The sequence below is a fragment of the Solanum verrucosum genome, unplaced genomic scaffold, assembly GCF_900185275.1.
Source record: "Solanum verrucosum unplaced genomic scaffold, falcon-dt-bn FXZP01000108.1, whole genome shotgun sequence".
Lineage (NCBI taxonomy): Eukaryota > Viridiplantae > Streptophyta > Magnoliopsida > Solanales > Solanaceae > Solanum > Solanum verrucosum.
The window spans coordinates 3,084,398-3,101,724 of NW_026020274.1; the positions used below are offsets into that span (position 1 = coordinate 3,084,398).

Genomic DNA, 17,327 nt, shown 5'->3' on the forward strand with positions numbered 1-17,327 from the left:
TTGGATTGACTCGGAGTAGACAACGATTATCCGAGTTCAAAGGATTATCCTAAATTGCTCAGTAAAGCTGAAACCCGTTGGGGGATTTAGAAAAGAGAAAAACCCCAGAAAAATTTATTGCTTGGTACTGTTTCCTTCTGAGCCGCTGGGGAGGGATCTTTCAGCCAGCGCGAGGTCGCCAGAGCGGGACAGGGCGAGACAGAACCTCAGTCATGCCTCCTCTGTTTTTCCCAAGTCTCCTTATAGAAATCGAATCGAATCCGAACTAACCCCTGCAATCCAATCAGTGTTCAGCAATCGAGGATAGACTATAAAACCTCATAATAAATCGAATGCTGTCAAAAACAACAAAAAAACTGACATCCATGTGATAACAAAAACAAAAGGGGTGTCTGAAATTTTGTAAGTGTGAATTTTAGTTGACTTCAGTTGCCTTTTTGGGAAATATAGTTTCAAGGAAAGGGGTAATGGTAGATCCCCAAAGATTGAAGCAGTCAGGAATTGGGTCTGACTTAGTTCTGTGACTGAAATTAAGAGTTTTGTGGGGTTCGCTAGCTACTATCGTCGCTTGTGAAGGGATTAAGGACAAATTTGTAGATTCAAGTTTATGGGTGACATCATCAAGAAGTTTTGGTGAGGGACAGTTAGATAATAAACACTATTACTTTGGAAAATGCATTTAGTATTGTTGTCATAACATGTATGGGTTGTTTAGCGAATGATGAAATTAATTATGTCATTTGAGGTTAGAAGTTATACTACGATTTCATGGATTGTTTGTATATCAAGAAGAGGTCAAGATACAACTGCTCCAATAACAACGAGGTTTACTTGGTTAAGTTATTAAGCGTGTTACAATTGTGGAGAACCTCGGCATATGATGAGGAAATCAGTAAGGATGTGGAGGCCAGGGAAATGGTAATGCGGGTAGAGGAGTAGTGCATCCAGGCAAGGAGGTTTGCCCGTCAAGATGACAGGACTCAATTTTATGCCTTTTGGGAAAGACCGAGGCTGAAGGTCTGATGCAGTGATCACAATAACTATTATTATTTGTGACCAGATGGCTAGTGTGTTGTTTGATCTGGGTTCTACTTATTCTTATGTGTCCGTGCGATTTGCCTCTGAATTTGATATGAATTGTGATATACTTGATGCCCCTATCCATGTTTCTACTCTAGTTGAAGAGTCAGTCATAGTCACCCATGTATATCGTCTTGTCCTGTTGTGTTCAGTGATTTTCAGATTTTGGTTGATTTAGTTATGCTGGATATGACTGACTTGGTATAATCTTAGGTATGACTTGGTTGTCCCCCTATTATGTTATGCTTAATGGTAATGCTAAGTTAGTAACTCTAGAGATCCTGGGTAGGGAAAGGTTAGAGTGGGAAGGGGGTACAAGCCTAAGTCAGTTAAGGTCATATCTGTCGTGCGGGATAGAAAAATGGTGAGGCGGGATTGTTTGGCGTGATTGGCTCATATTCGGGATGTCGAGGTTGAATCCCTCTCTATTGAGTTTATTCCTGTGGTGTGAAAATTGAGAGAGCTTAAAGCTCAAATCCAGGAGCTTCTTGAGTAAGGTTTCATCCCTCTTAGTGCTTTCCCGTAGGGTATTCCGGTCTTGTTTGTTAAGATTTAAGAAGGTAGTATGAGTACTGTTGATTTTTATCTTCCGTCATAAAGGGGTGGATTAATACCGGGATGAAAAGCTTATGGATAAAGAAAGTCCCATTGAGTATACTCTGGTGAAGGCATTTGAAGTATTTTAGTAAGAAAGTGCGCATAAAAATTGGGTTAGTCCTTCGAATTTGATGGGTATACCTGAGTTTGAGGTGTCGTGTTGATGAAAAGTTTGACTTTGTAGTGATAGTCAGGGCTGACTGAGCATAAGGATAATAAGAGTTTGTGATGGAATGCAACTATATTATAAGATTGGTTGGCAACTATTGAAAAATTCATAAGAAAGGAGTGTACAGACATTAGCTCGAGTGTGATGATAAGTGCTTGGTTCTTGTTTTTGAGTTTAGTAATAAGTATGATTGAAATTTTAGCAAAGGATATTGTAAGATCGATGGGGATGCGATCAATGATAAGCGAATATCCATGAATTCATAAAAATCTTTAATGTACAAGCTAATGTTGATCGATAAGGGGATTGTGTTATACGGTTGAATTTACAATTCATATTTTTCATTTGTAAGTCTACATTCGTGGTGATATATTTTGTCAAGGTATGAAATTGCAAGGCGAGAAATGATCAATTGTATCAGGTATTGAGCATTTCAAAGGACTTACACTTGGGTTTAGTCGTAAAGTTGAGTATTATTGATTGTTAAGTACCTAAGAAATGTTTCATTTAAAAAGTGTTGGTTTATAATAAGGTAAATGGTCGGAGTGCTTATGATGGTTGTTAGTGTTGTGAGTATGATTCACTAGCTATGCTCTAGTGTGTTTTCACTCTTGTGGGTGGATCCCTAGTGGTGGATCAGGGGTACCAAATCCTACGATGTTCTCTTGGTTGAGTGGGAAGATTGGGAAGATTTGGTTATTTCGAATGACATAATTGGTGTTGTCTTGGAGTTGTTAAAGTATTTTAGTGTTTCGACATGTACCACTTGCTTATGAGAATTCATAGAAGAGCTACCATGTGTGATCATGGTTGTCCGACAATCTTAATATTCGTCTAGTCGTCGAGGTCATGTATTATTTGCGTGTGGATGAATGTGGGGATCATTGGGTCCAATTCTACTGTTCTTAAGGGTAATCTACAATCATAATTGCTAAATCTAGCATTCGATGGTATAAATAGAGGGTTGTATGCTTGGACATATCCCTTGATGAGTATCTGATGTCTAAAGATAAAATAATGTAATTTAAGCTCAAGGAAATTTATGTTGTAAGAAAGAGATATTGATAAGAACTATGATTGGTTGAGTATTATGAGTGTGTGTTGGTTGGTTCAGGTCCACCTCTAATTGTAGCGAGTATTGATTTAGAATTGTATCATGCTTATGTGAGAAAGGATTAGTCCTGATGATTGTGTCAAGGACCTTGATAACATGTGGCAGACGTGAGTACGATCAACTTTAGTGGTTATTGAGAAAAACGTTTGTTGTAGTTAAGTTTACATAGAACAATAATTATCACTCGAGTATTGTGATGACTTCATTGAGGTATTGTATGGGAGGATGTGTAGATCACCCATAGGGTGGTTTGGGGCTGAAGAAGTAAAACCTTTGGGAGTTGATTTGGTCAAGGATGATTAGGACAAGGTGAGAAGTATCCAAGCTAAGCTTCTAGCAACCCAGAGTCGATAGAGAAAGTATGCATGATAAGTATCCCCAATGGTTCAATGATTCAAATATTACTATACTCTTACTTTATCCAGTCTTTCCTAGTTGATCACTCGAGGACGAGTGATGGGTAAATTGGTATCTATTGTAACGACCTGATTTCGTCGTTACGGAAAAGCCAATGGGGAAAGAATTGGACCAGAAAAACTTTTGAGTAGTAACTTGAAATTTCCTAGCCTAGTCCAGATTTTGACGAAATCAGAGTCAAGCTAATCTAGGGATATCTCGTAATGAATGAGAAGTGTAATAATGAAATTGATTGCGTGAGTGGATAGCTAGAAGTTAAGGAACCGGTACGACTTTACAGAATTGAATTCGGGCAAGAAGAACTCCCGAAATTGATCTTAGCGTGAAAGAGTGTTTTCTAAGTGTCGTGGGATGAAGGTGTGTTGTGAAATGGGGGTTTGGAGCTCTTAATTCTACATTTTTTTTCGTGCAAGCCACTGTGGCGGGATTATTCCCGCCAGGGCGGGGCCGCTGTGATGGGCTGGGGTCGCCATAGCGGGACAATCGCGATTTAAGTCAGAAATAAACCCCAAAATCGTTTTATTCTACAAGTTTTGACTTTGAGAGCTAGGAGACGACCCCAGGTGCTTTCTTGACAGTTTTCCACCATTCTTGAGGCTAAAGGTAAGATTTGAACTCCCCGAATCCATTTTTTGATCTGTAGATTGTAAATTCGTGGGTGATTATCAATGGGAGAGGGTTTTGATCTGGAAATTATGGTTGAAAAAGCCCTAATCTAGGTATTAGGATCTTGGATTGGTCTAGGGTTATTGGGTTTGTTATAATTCGGATAATTAGACATTTAATTGTTGATCTTTGCGTATATTAATTATTTGTAGACCTAGAACAAACGGAAAGAATTCGGAAAGGAAAGATTCAAGTGCCTTGGGGATTTAAGCTTGGATTCGAGGTAGGTGTTGGTTGTGATTTCATGTTGGTGTGATATATGTTTGTACTTGCTTCATTATAGTGCATGTATGTATGTGAATGTTGCATTATTGATCACCCTAATCGTAAATGAGGATAATTGAATAATTATATGCCATGAATCACTTCTTGTTGTATGATTGTGAGAATATACATTGTGATTGTGATTGTGGTTTGTTGAATGGATCAGGTGTTACGTTCCGACCCACTAACTTGGATCGGTTGCCACTTTCGGCATAAATATGGGATCGGTTGCCATGTTCCGGCATAAACATTGGATCGGTTGCCACATTTTGGCATTAATATTGCATCAGTTTCCACGTTTCGGCATAAATATTGGATCGGGTAACACGAACCGGTACACTAACAATTTGGGTTTGGGTTCCATGAAAGAACCACTGAATTGGGTTCCGTGTGAGGATTATTAAATTGTGTTGTGTATCTACTTGTGTTGATTACGTTCATATCTAATGGTGATTGAGGTTGAAAGATTGTTTGTTGTTCTAAAATGATAACCAATGTGTATTACTAAGAACATGGAATGCTACATTGATCTTGAAAATATGACTAATATTGTATATGTTTGGTATATGTCTGTTTTATAATGTTGTGGTTACTTGCATGTGTTTCACTTATTGGGATAGCTGTGTGATCCTACCAGTACACTGTGGTTGTGTACTGATAATGCACTTGTTTGTTCTTTGTTGAGTACAGGGTATCTTCAGGCGGCTATTGATAGACCTCATCTAGGTGACTATTGAGCATGACCGGATTCAATGGTGAGCCAGTTCTTTCAGGCTGCCATGGATCTTTCTTGTTTAAGTCCACTCTCTTCGGACTCATACTATTTGTTAAAGGTGTTTGTTTAGTTTCGGGGTTGTACCTCTTGTTCTTAGACTTGTCGTTCGTAGAGTTTTGGTACAATGACTTTCAGGTTCTAGGGGTTGAATTTCCACATTAGTTTGGTTAGTTAATTGTTTAAACCTTTGGAACTTATGGGGACTCCATTTTTATTGTCATTCAACATGCTTCCGTATCTTTAAATGCCTTAGTTTTTAGTTAAGTTGTTAGTTGAGTTGTAGTAATGGTTCTCCCACCGGAGGGTTAGTGTGGGTGCCAATCACGATGGTCTGGGTCATGACAGGGGCGCCAAATCTATGGGCTATAACACACAAAATAAAGGAATTTGGGTAATTCCTAAAAAAAGCCTGTAAATGTGGGAACTGGCTGTCACGACTCGAGCCTACACCCTGGACGTGGCCGGCACTCGAGAACCATTGTTGGTCCCCAAGCGAACCTTCATCCTGGCTGACTTCAAGCGGAAGACTAACTTAAGTATACAAAGCTTAAAACAGAATAAAATTCATAAAACTTACAAATCTTTAACTCAAATGAATAACTCTGAATAAAAATAGAATATTCGACTAGCCAACCTTAGGCAACTCAAGTCTTTAATACATTTAGTAAGATAAATGAAACAGACTTCTCAAACTCTATTATCTATCTATGAAGCCTCTAACTGACAAAGATGAAAGTCGGGACAAGACCCACGACATCCAAACAACTGATATAACTGAAAAGTAAATGAAATCCTCCGGAAGCAAAGAGGCTCACCATAGCTAACTCGAACTCCATGTAGTATCAACGAAGTTCCTGTTGATGATCGTGAATACCTGAATCTGCATCATGAAAGGATGCAGTCCAAATGGCTCAGTACATGAAATGTACGAGAATGTAAAGGGAATTCTAAAGCATAACATAAGCTTGAAACTTGATAAAAAAAAAGGGAAACATACTTACCTCTTCTCAAAACTTACTCAACTCAAGGAATACTCAAGGATACTCAAAACTACTCAAACTTACTCAACTCAGAAGTACTCAAGGATAAGATACTCAACTCAACAATAAGGTTCTAAACTTAGTGAAATAGGGCTCAACTCAACAATAAGGTACTCGACTCAATAAAGCACAGTTCAACTTAAGATACTCAACTCGAAGGTACTCAACTCAAGATACTCAACTCATGATACTCAAGGATAAAGCAATAGTAAAAGATGCAATATAAATGGAAAGTTGTAAAACTGTAGATAGCAACTAAATGTATTGAAAAATACAATAATATTCAATGTGTATATAAAAATACAATATAACTCTGTGGGAGTTCTCTAACTGACAACCACCACTATGAGCCTAAGTGATGATACAACTTCTTTTCCACGCTGCCAGAACTGTCCTATACTTTGTCGTCGTATAGAACGCCTTAACTAAGTGGATCCACTAGTTTATGCTAAAAAGCACTAAGGAGTCATCTAAAAAGTATGATCCTTTCTACCCATAACGGCTACATGGTTTATGGAGACGTGAGTTATCTGAACCTAAACTCGTCCCCATATCGGTGTTCGATACTACTCCCAAAATACTCAGCTCATATGTTTAAAAACATAACTCTTTCTGTGGTTTAAGATTATTACTCAAAAAATTTCTCTAAAAAGAGATGTTACTCAAACTGCTCAAAACTCTTTTGGAAATCTCAGTTTCCTCCTCTTTTAAATGTGAAAATATTTACTCTTGGGAATACTTAGTTTTCATATATTATTTTAAGAAATGAACTTTACTCTTACTCTTTACTCAACTCAAAGCTTAAGTCTTAAAACAAAGTTAAAACGTTTGTAAAAGACTATTTAAAATATGGTTCATTCCGAATTATGGACGTGAACGACTCAATGCAAGGTTTTCAATAACCATAGATAGAACTCAATACTTGGAACTCAAGAACTTCAATGATACTACTCATTTCAAGAATGCTCAACTCAGAGGGTTCATGCGGAATTATGAGCATGAACTACTCAACCCAAGGACTCAAAGATACTTTTCATCTCAAGATTGTTCGACTTATAGGGTTCATGCGGAATTATGAGCATGAACTACTCAACCCAAGGACTCAAAGATACTTTTCATCTCAAGATTGTTCGACTTATAGGGTTCATGCAGAATTATGGGCATGAACAATTCAACTCAAGGACTTCATGGGTAACATGTAATAGTCCCGTGATTAGAAATATAATCTCAAAGGGGATTAGGAACTCGATACTCAAGACTTAAAAGTTTAAGATACTACTCCTCCCAAAGATACTCAATTAATAGAGTTCATGCAGAATTTATGAGCATGAACGACTCGACTTAAGGGTCTAAAGAAAATTATGGAACTCAAGTATACGACTCTTCTCATTCTCATACTTACTTCTTCAATACTAAACTCAAATCGATGATGGATCTCAAAGGATTCACAATTGAACTCAAAGGATTCCTTGAACTTTACACTTAACTCTCTCTTGAATGTGAATTATGAATTCAAGAGTTATGGTTCATGATATGAAGGATATCATGATGACAAAATAGACTCATGAATGCATTCTCCTCACTCTCATACTCACTTGCTCGAGTCTTGAAACAAGTTATTAGAAATTGTAGGAGACTCCTCAAAAAGACTCAAAGGGACTTTCTCAAAAATGTTTGAAAGAACTCTCACCTCTACCTTGAATTTAATTTATGAATTCAAGGTTGTGATTTGTGATCGGAAAGATCTTGGGATGTTTAAGAGTGTTTTTAGATAGTTAAACATGAGAAAGGGTTGAAAAACACTGTCTGAGGAGCAAGTCTATAACGCGGAGATGAATTAAAATGTTTGGTCGAAATAATTTTTGAAACATTGGAGTCCGCGACCTCTCCGCGATGCTGAGAGAAAATTTTCACATCGAAGGAACATGTCCGCGTCGCGGACTTGCTACTTGTTCCTTTTCCGACTTTTTCTTCCTAGTTTTCTAAACCCAATTTGCCTAAATTCGATCCTTTTTCTCAATTTCTCTTTAGATTCAGATACCCAATACATGTACCCAAGAATCTAATCAAACACAACTGTAAAATCAACTCGATTTCCTCAAGAACTCATCAATTTCATCTTAACTCAAAAACGAAAGCCAATTGCAAGAACACAATTCAAGAACATTAAACCTTCATCTTTCTAGAATGAATTTAACGCGCTGAAATTAACATGATTGGCGTGTGGGTGAACAAACCCAACACTATGGAAGATTACATACCTCTTAGGGATCAAACCCATGGCAAAAATCCACAAGAGAACGCAAGACTCTCGATGAACGATTTGATCCTCTCCTCTTTTCTCCTTTTTTCTCTTCATTTCTCTTTTTTTGTCTTCTTAAACTCTCAACAAAAACTCTAGGCGTATATTAGGATTATAAAAACTGAACCTAATCAGACTAGACCCCTAAAACCTTACTAAAAACGAATTAAATCTGTTTGGGTAAGAAAAAAACCAAAATACCCCTTCATATTTTCAGGTAACTTTCCTTATTTGGACAGTCTGACTTCAAAAGGGCATATCTCACTCATCTGAACTTGAAACTTAGAAAATTCGGTGGCGATGTAAATAGGACTCGAAGGGCTTTAATTTAATATCTTATGGGTCTCTTAAATCATCCTTGGTCATTTGAAATTGACCTAATAGGAATGACTTGAATGAACTTTATGTAGTTCTTCTTGGAACTCAAGGTGCTACATCTAGTGACATTAACACTAAATAAATTTTTAATTCATGGGTAAAATCTCACTCACTACGAAGAACGGTTCGAGTCTTAGCTTAAAAAAAATTCCAAGGAATTACATTGGTGTGAAAAAATGGCGTGAGTATACGTGGTGATTCCCCAACTCATTACGGAGATCCTCATTATGTTTTTCGAGAAAAAATGTTGGGTGCTCTGGACCACCAAATCCACGAGCTATAACACATGAAAAAAAGAGAAATTTGGGTAATTCCTAAAAATGACCTATAAATGTGGAAATGGCCGTGAAAAAAATTGTGTGAGAATATGTGATGGTTCTCCAACTCATTACGGAGGTCCTCATAAAGTTTTTTGAGAAAAAAATCGGGTGTTCTAAGCTGCCAGATCCAAGGGCTATAACACACAAAAATATAGAGGAATTTGGGTACTTCCTAAAAAAGGGCTTGTATATCCGAAAATGGGCATGAAAAAAATGGTATGAGTATACGAGGTGGTTTCCCAACTCATTACGGAGGTCCTCATAAATTTTTTTAAGAAAAATAATTTGGGTGCTCAAGGGCGCCAGATCCATGGGTTATAACACACGAAAAAATAGAGGAATTTGGGTAATTTCAAAAAAAAGGCATGTAAATGCTTAAATAGGCCTGAAAAAATGATGTGACTATATGTGGTGGTTCTCCAAATAATTACGGAGGTCCTCATAAAGGTTTTTGGGAAAAAATTTGTAAGTGCTCCGTAGCGCTAGATGCATGAGCTATACCACACGAAAAATAGAGGAATTTGGGTAATTACTAAAAAAGGGTCTGTAAATGCAGAAATGTGCGTGAAAAAAATGGTAAGAGTGTACGTGGTTGTTCCCCAACTCATTATGGAGATGATCATAAAGTTTTTAGAGTAAAAAATTTGGGTGCTCCGGGGGGCCAGATCATTGGGCTATATCACACGAAAATAGACGAATTTGGATAATTCCTAAAAACAGGCCTGTAAATGTGAAAATGAGCATGAAATAATTGTGTGAGTATACGTGGTGGTTCCTCAACTCATTATGGAGGTTCTCATAAGGGTTTTTGAGAAAAAAAATATTGAGTGCTCCGGGGCGCCAGATCAATGGGATATAACACAGGAAAAATCAAGGAATTTTGGAAATTCCTAAAAAAGGCATGTAAATGCGGAAATGGGCGTGAAAAAATGGTGTGAGTATACGTGGCGGTTCCCCAACCCATTACTTAGGTCCTCATCAAGTTTTTTGAGAATAAAAACTTGGGTGCTACGGAGCGCCAGATATATGAGCTATAACACACGAAAAAATAGATTAATTTGGGTAATTTCTAAAAAAAAGCTTGTAAATGCGCATATGGGCGTGAAAAAAAAATGGTGTGAGTATACGTGGTGGTTACCTAACTCATTACGGAGGTCTTCTATAAACGTTTTTGAGAAAAAAAAATTGGGTGCTACGGGGTGCCAGATCCATTGGCTATAACAGACGAAAAATCGAGGAATTTGAATAATTCCTAGAAAAGGGCCTCTAAATGCGGAAATAGGCGTGAAAAAAATGATGTTAGTATACGTGGTGGTTCCCCCAACTTATTACGGAAGTCCTCATAAATGTTTTTGAGAAGAAACAAATTGGGTGCTCTAGGGCGTCAGATCAATGGGCTATAACACACGAAAAATTGAGAAATTTGGGTAATTCCTAAAAAATGGCTTATAAATGCGAAAATGGGCGGGAAACAATTAGTGTGAGTATACGTGGCGATTCCCCAATTCATTACAAATGTCCTCATAAAGTTTTTTGAGATAAAATTTTGGGTGCTCTGGGGCGCCAGATCCATGGGTTATAACACACGAAAAATAGTGGAATTTGGATAATTCCTAAAAGGGGCCTTTAAATGTGGAAATGGGCATGAAAAAAATAGTGTGAGTATATGTGGTGGTTCCCCAACTTATTATGGAGGTACTCATAAAGTGTTTTGAAAAAATATTTTGGGTGCTCCGGGGCGCTAGATGCATGGACAAAAATGCACGAAAAAATGAGGAATTTGGATAATTCCTAAAAAATGCCTGTAAATGCGGAAATAAGCGTGAAAAATGGTGTGAGTACACGCGGTGGTTCCCCAACTCATTACGGAGGTCCTTATAAAGTTTTTTGAGAAAAATAAATTTGGGTTCTTCGGGGAGCCAAATCCATGAGCTATAACAAACGAAAAATCAAAGAATTTAGGTAATTTCTAAAAGAAAAGTCTGTAAATGCGGAAATTGGCGTGAAAAAATGGTGTTAGTGTGCGTGGTGGTTCCCCAACTCATTACGAAGGTCGTCATAAAGTTTTTTGAGAAAAAAAATTGGGTGCTCAGGAGCGCTAGATCCATGGGCTATAACACACAAAAAATAATAGAATTTAATTTGGTAATTTCTAAAAACGGGTCTGTAAATGCAGAAATGGGCGTGAAAACAATGGTGTGAGTATACGTGATGGTCCCCAACTCATTACGGAGGTCCTATTTAATGTTTTTTGAGAATAAAATTTAGGGTGTTCTGGGGTGCCAGATCCATTGCTATAACACACGAAATATTAAGGAATTTGAATAATTCCTAAAAAAAAGCATGTAAATAAGGAATAGACGTGAAAAAAATGATTTGAGTATATATGGTGGTTCCTCAACTCATTACGGAGGTCCTCATAAATTTTGTGAGAAAAAATCTTTGGGTGCTTCAGAGCGCCAGATCCTTGTGCTAACGCACGAAAAAATGAGGAATTTGGGTAATTCCTAAAAAGGCCTTTAAATGGGCAAATGAGCGTGAAAAAAATTATGTGAGTATACTTGGTGGTTCCCCGACTCATTACGGAGGTCCTCTATAAAGTTTTTTGAGAAAAAAATTTTGAGTGCTTCGGAGCGCCAGATCCATGGGCTATAAAACAAAAAAAAATATAGAGAAATTTGGGTAATTCCTAAAAAAGGGCCTATAAATGCAAAAATAGGAGTGAAAAAAATGGTGTGCGTTTACTTGGTGGTTACCTTACTCATTACGGAGATCCGTATAAAGTTCTTTTTAAAAAAAATTGGGTGCTCCAGGGCGCCAGATCCATGGGCAATAACACACGAAAAATCAAGGAATTTGGGTAATTCCTAAAAAGGGCTTGTAAATGCAAAAATGGCGTGAAAATAATGGTTTGAGTATACGTGATGGTTACCCAACTCATAACAGAGGTCCTCATAAAGTTTTTTGAGAATAAAATTTTGAGTGCTCTAGGGCGCTAGATCCTTGTGCTAACGCACGAAAAAATGAGGAATTTGGGTAATTCCTAAAAAGGCCTTTAAATGGGCAAATGAGCATGAAAAAAATAATGTTAGTATACTTGGTGGTTCTCCGACTCATTACGGAGGTCCTCTATAAAGTTTTTTGAGAAAACAAAATTGAGTGCTTCGGAGCGCCAAATCCATGGGCTATAACACACGAAAAATGGAGGAATTCGGGTAATTCCTAAAAAAAGAGCATGTAAATGCGAAAATCTGCGTGAAAAAAATAGTGTGAGTATATGTGGTGGTTCCCCAACTCATTACGGAGGTCCTCATAAATATTTTTGAGAAAAACATTTTGGCGCTGCGAGGCACTAGATCCATGGTCTATAACACACGAAAACTAGAGGAATTTGGGTAATATCTAGAAAATGGAATGTAAATGCGGAAATGAGCGTAAAAAATGGTGTGGGTATACGTGGTGGTTCTCCAATTCATTACGGAGGTCCTCTATAAAGTTTGTTATGAAAAATTATTTGAGTGATTTGGACCCCCAGATCCATGGGCTATAACACATGAAAAATATAAAAATTCGAGTAATTCCTAAAAAGAAGCCTTTAAATGCGAAAGTGGGCGTGAAAAAATAGTGTGAGTATACGTCGTGGTTCCCTAACTAGTTACTGAGGTCCTCATAAAGTTTTTTGAGAAAAAAATTTGGGTTCTCCGGGGCGCTAGATCCATCTGCTAAAACGCATGATAAAACGAGGAATATGGGTAATTCCTAAAAAAACCAGTAAATACGGAAATGCGCGAAAAAAATATGGTGTGAGTATACGTGGTGGTTCCCAACTCATTACGGGGTCCTCGTAAAGTATTTTGAGAAAAAAAATTTGGGTGTTTTGGGGCGCCAAAACCATGGGCTATTCCACACGACAAATAGAGGAATTTGGATAATTCATAAAAAAAAGGACGTATAAATGTGGAAATGGTGTGAGTATACATGGTAGTTCCCCAACTCATTACGGAGGTCCTCATTAATTTTTTTGAGAAAAAAATTTAGGGTGCTCTGGGCACCAAATCCATGGGCATAACACACGAAAATATTGAGGATTTGGGTAATTCTTAAAAAAAGGCTTGTAAATGCAGACATGAGCATGAAAAAATGGTATGAGTATATGTGGTAGTTCCCCAAATCATTATGGAGGTCCTCTTAAAGATTTTTAAGAAAAAAATATTAGGTGCTCCGGGGTGCTAGATCCATAGGCCATACCTCACGAAAAATAGAAGAATTTGAGTTATTCCTAAAAGAAGGCAAGTAAATGCAAAAATCAGCCTTAAAAAAATAGAGTGATTATATATGGTAGTTCTCCAACTCATTACAGATGTCCGCATAATATTTTTTGAGAAATAATATTGGGTGCTCCAGGGCGCCAGAACCATGGGCTGTACCAAATGAAAAATAGAGGAATTTGGGTAATTTCTAAAAAAGGATATATAAATGCAGAAATGGTGTGAGAATACGTGGTGGTTCCCCAACTCATTACAAAGGTCCACATAAAGCTTTTTGAGAAAAAAATTTATGGTGCTCTAGGGCACCAGATCCATTGGTTATAACACACGAAAAAATTGAGAAATTTGGGTAATTCCTGAAAAATGGCTTATAAATGCGGTAATGGGCGTGGAAAATGGTCTGAGTATATGTGGTTTTTCCCCAACTCATTACGGAGGTCCTCATAAAAAAAATTATTAAAAAAATATTGGGTGCTACGGCTGCCAGATCCATGGGCTATACCTCACGAAAAATAGAGGAATTTGGGTTATTCCTAAAACAGAGCTTGTAAATGCAGAAATGAACGTGAAAAAAATGGTGTGAGTATACGTAGTGGTTCAACAACTCATTATAGAAGTCCTCATAAAGATTTTTGAGAAAAATATTATGGGTGCTCTGGGGCGCCAAATTCATGGGTTTAATACACGAAAAATAGAGAATTGGGTGATTCCTAAAAAAGCTTGTTAATGCGAAAATGGACGTGAAAAAAATGGTGTGAGTATACATGGTAGTTTCCCAACTCATTAGGGAGGTTCTCATAAAGTTCTGTGAGAAAAAAAATATTGGGTGCTCCGGGGCGCCATATCCATGGGTTAACACACGAAAAATAGTGGAATTTGAATAATTCCTAAAAAAGGGCATGTACATGCGAAAATGCGCGTGAAAAAGTGGTATGAGTTTATGTGGTGGTTCCGCAACTCATTACGAAGGTCCTCATAAATATTTTTGAGAAAAAAATTTTGGGCACTCCGAGGCGCTAGATCCATGGGTTATACACACAAAAAATAGAGGAATTTGGGTAATTCCTAAACAATGGCATGTAAATGCGGAAATGGGCATGAAAAAAATGGTGTGAGTATACGTGGTGGTTCCCCAACTTATTATGGAGGTCCTCATAATATTTTTGAGGAAAAAAAATTGGGTGCTCTGTGCGCCAGATCCATTGGCTATATAACACATGAAAAATAGAGGAATTTGGTAATTCCTAAAAAATGGCATGTGAATGCGGAAAAGGGCGTAAAAAATAGTATGAGTATACGTGGTGGTTCTCCAACTCATTACGGAGGTCCTCATAACATTTTTTGAGAAAAAAATTGGGTGCTCCGAGACACCAGATCCATGGGCTATAACACAGGGAAAATTGAGGAATTTGGGTAATTCCTAAAAAATGACTTGTAAATGTGAAAATATGTAGTAAAAAAATGGTGTGAGTATACTTGATGGTTTGTCAACTCATTATGAAGGTTCTCATAAAGTGTTTTTTCAGAAAAAAATTTGGATGCTCTGAGGCACCAGATCCATGAGCTAATACACACGAAAAACCAAAGAAATTGTGTAGGTCTTAAAAATAGCATGTAAATGCGAAAATATGCATTAAAAATGGTGAGTATACATGATGGTTCCCCAACTCATTATGGAGGTCCTCATAAAAAAAATTTAGAAAAAAAATTGGGTGCTTCAAGGCACTAGATCCATGAGCTAATACACACGAAAAATCAAGAAATTTGTGTAATTCCTAAAATGGGCATGTGTATACCAAAATATGCGTTAAAAATGGTGTGAGTATACGTGATGGTTCCCCAAATCATTACAACGGTCCTCATAAAGTCTTTTCATATAAAAAATTTTGGTCTTGCAAGGTCCAGATCCATGAGCTAATTACAAACGAAAAACCGAGAAATTTGTGTTTTAGTTTATTTCAATATGTTTTTTTTTACAATTCTTTAATTCTAGTTTTTCACGTGACATATTTTGAGATAAAAAAAATTAAGGACATTTTGACATATTCTACGTATTTTTAGTTTGATCGTAAGAATTAAAAAAAATTAAATTTTTTTAAATTTCGTGTTAAGTTAAAATCAACAACATTAAAATTGTGAAAGTAATGTATGTGTAAAATTAGGGATACTTGTTGCATAGACGAACAAATGACAGATAATCTCTTATTTTTAAGATAGGTTTAAAATAGACATTTAAATTAAGAGTTGATATAGTTTAGACAAAATCAAAATCCTAATATTTTTAAATATTTGATTTGCATTTCGAAATCAAGTATTTTCAAATTTTGTCCAAATTTTTGGAGTTTTATATCTTATCTTAATACTCCATAGAGTTTTTATATAAATATATACTAGACACAAGTGCTCATGCTAGCATGGGACTAAAATCTATTTTATTTTTTTTCGTTTTATGTGACATAGATAAAATTTAGATTAAATATATTATGATTTTTAAATATTTTAAGTTGTTAATTATTATAGTTTATAGTACTTTTTCGTAATTTTTAAATAAATATATGTTACTTCCCTTGTCCCAATATATGTAGCACAAATAGGATTTCATGAGTCAATATGTTGTTAATTATTGAGATTTACAATATTTTTTACGTAGTTTTCAAATTAAATAATACATGTTAGTCCTTTCTCCCTCTCCTTCTCCCTACTTGTTGATGAACCCCTTTCTTTCTCAAGATCACAAGAAGTACTTTAGTCCGTGAAGATAACAACAAAAACTAAAATATATAAACAAAATCTAAGCAGGGAAAACCATGCAACAGAAGCCTTAATAATCTAAAACTAAGGCAATTAAAAATCGGGGAAAAGAATTTCATATCATAAAGGCTTTGTTTTGGCTACGTTCACATGTTGGAGATCAGAACTACCATAGGCAATACTCCTCAACCCCACCACCACCAAATACAACTTGCATCTTTCATGTAATCTGCTCTATTCTGTAATTTCTAACAAGTAGATGTTTTGATCCTTCTATTCCAAACCCCATCACTCTTTTTAGCGGAAGAATAATCGAATAAACGAAATCCATCTCTTGTTTTTCAGGTGTAGGGCCAGCAGAGGACGAAGAGCCAGACTTAGTAGGCCAGTGTTTAGGAGACTTTGAGCTGATTGGTGATCTCAATGGATTGTTTACTTCAGTGTCTGAGGGACTGTATGACACATTATATATATATATATATATATATCCACAGGGGACTCACAAGTTGCTTTTACGGAACTGGCGTTGTCCATCTCAGCTATCATTGTCATGGATGTTTATGCTAGTGGTTGTCGGTCGATTCTTCCCGAAAGCCCTCCCCTTTTGAACTTCTATCGATGTACGAAGACCCCATAAACTTCGTCTGAGGACGCAAAGAGTACAACTGTTTCCCGAGAAGAAATATGGTTTCTTGACACTCAGCTAGCTTCTCTGCTGCAGCTGTTAAATCTTTCTCCTGGAGAATAAAAAACAGATTGTCTTCTTTAGACACTCACTTTAGATAGAAACGGACAGTCATTAAGTTATCAAAAGGATCTTAACACCAAATCAAAAGATTGCAAACCAGAGAAATTAGGAACTTCGGATTCAATTGAACACCACATTACGAACTCCATGTTTACTAAAATCTATATCAATTTCTTATTGTGGTCTTCAATCTAACTCAAGGTCCACTAATTAGACAATTCATTGATAAAAGAAAATTGTTCTTTTACTATTTAAATTATGGCCCTCACCAGAAAACAAGATCAAGTAATTGATTTAACAGTAGTCTTTCAATGCAAGGTTACACATGATTTATTGAGTTCTGAACGCATAGTGAGACTTAAAAGTCATCCAGATATCATTATTTTGTGACATTTGCTCATATATTATAAATGTTTAATTTGCAAATCTTTTCATATG

General features: G+C 36.7%; 1 protein-coding gene across 1 annotated transcript in view; it reads right to left on the reverse strand.

The window, feature by feature from the left end:
* The window catches only part of LOC125833865 (pathogen-related protein-like), a 95,838-nt gene that overhangs the window by 8,704 nt on the left and 69,807 nt on the right, over positions 1-17,327 (reverse strand). The window contains exon 4 of the mRNA XM_049513023.1: positions 4,360-4,363. Within this exon, the coding sequence (XP_049368980.1) occupies positions 4,360-4,363 (4 nt within the window). The remainder of the gene's footprint in view (positions 1-4,359; positions 4,364-17,327) is intronic.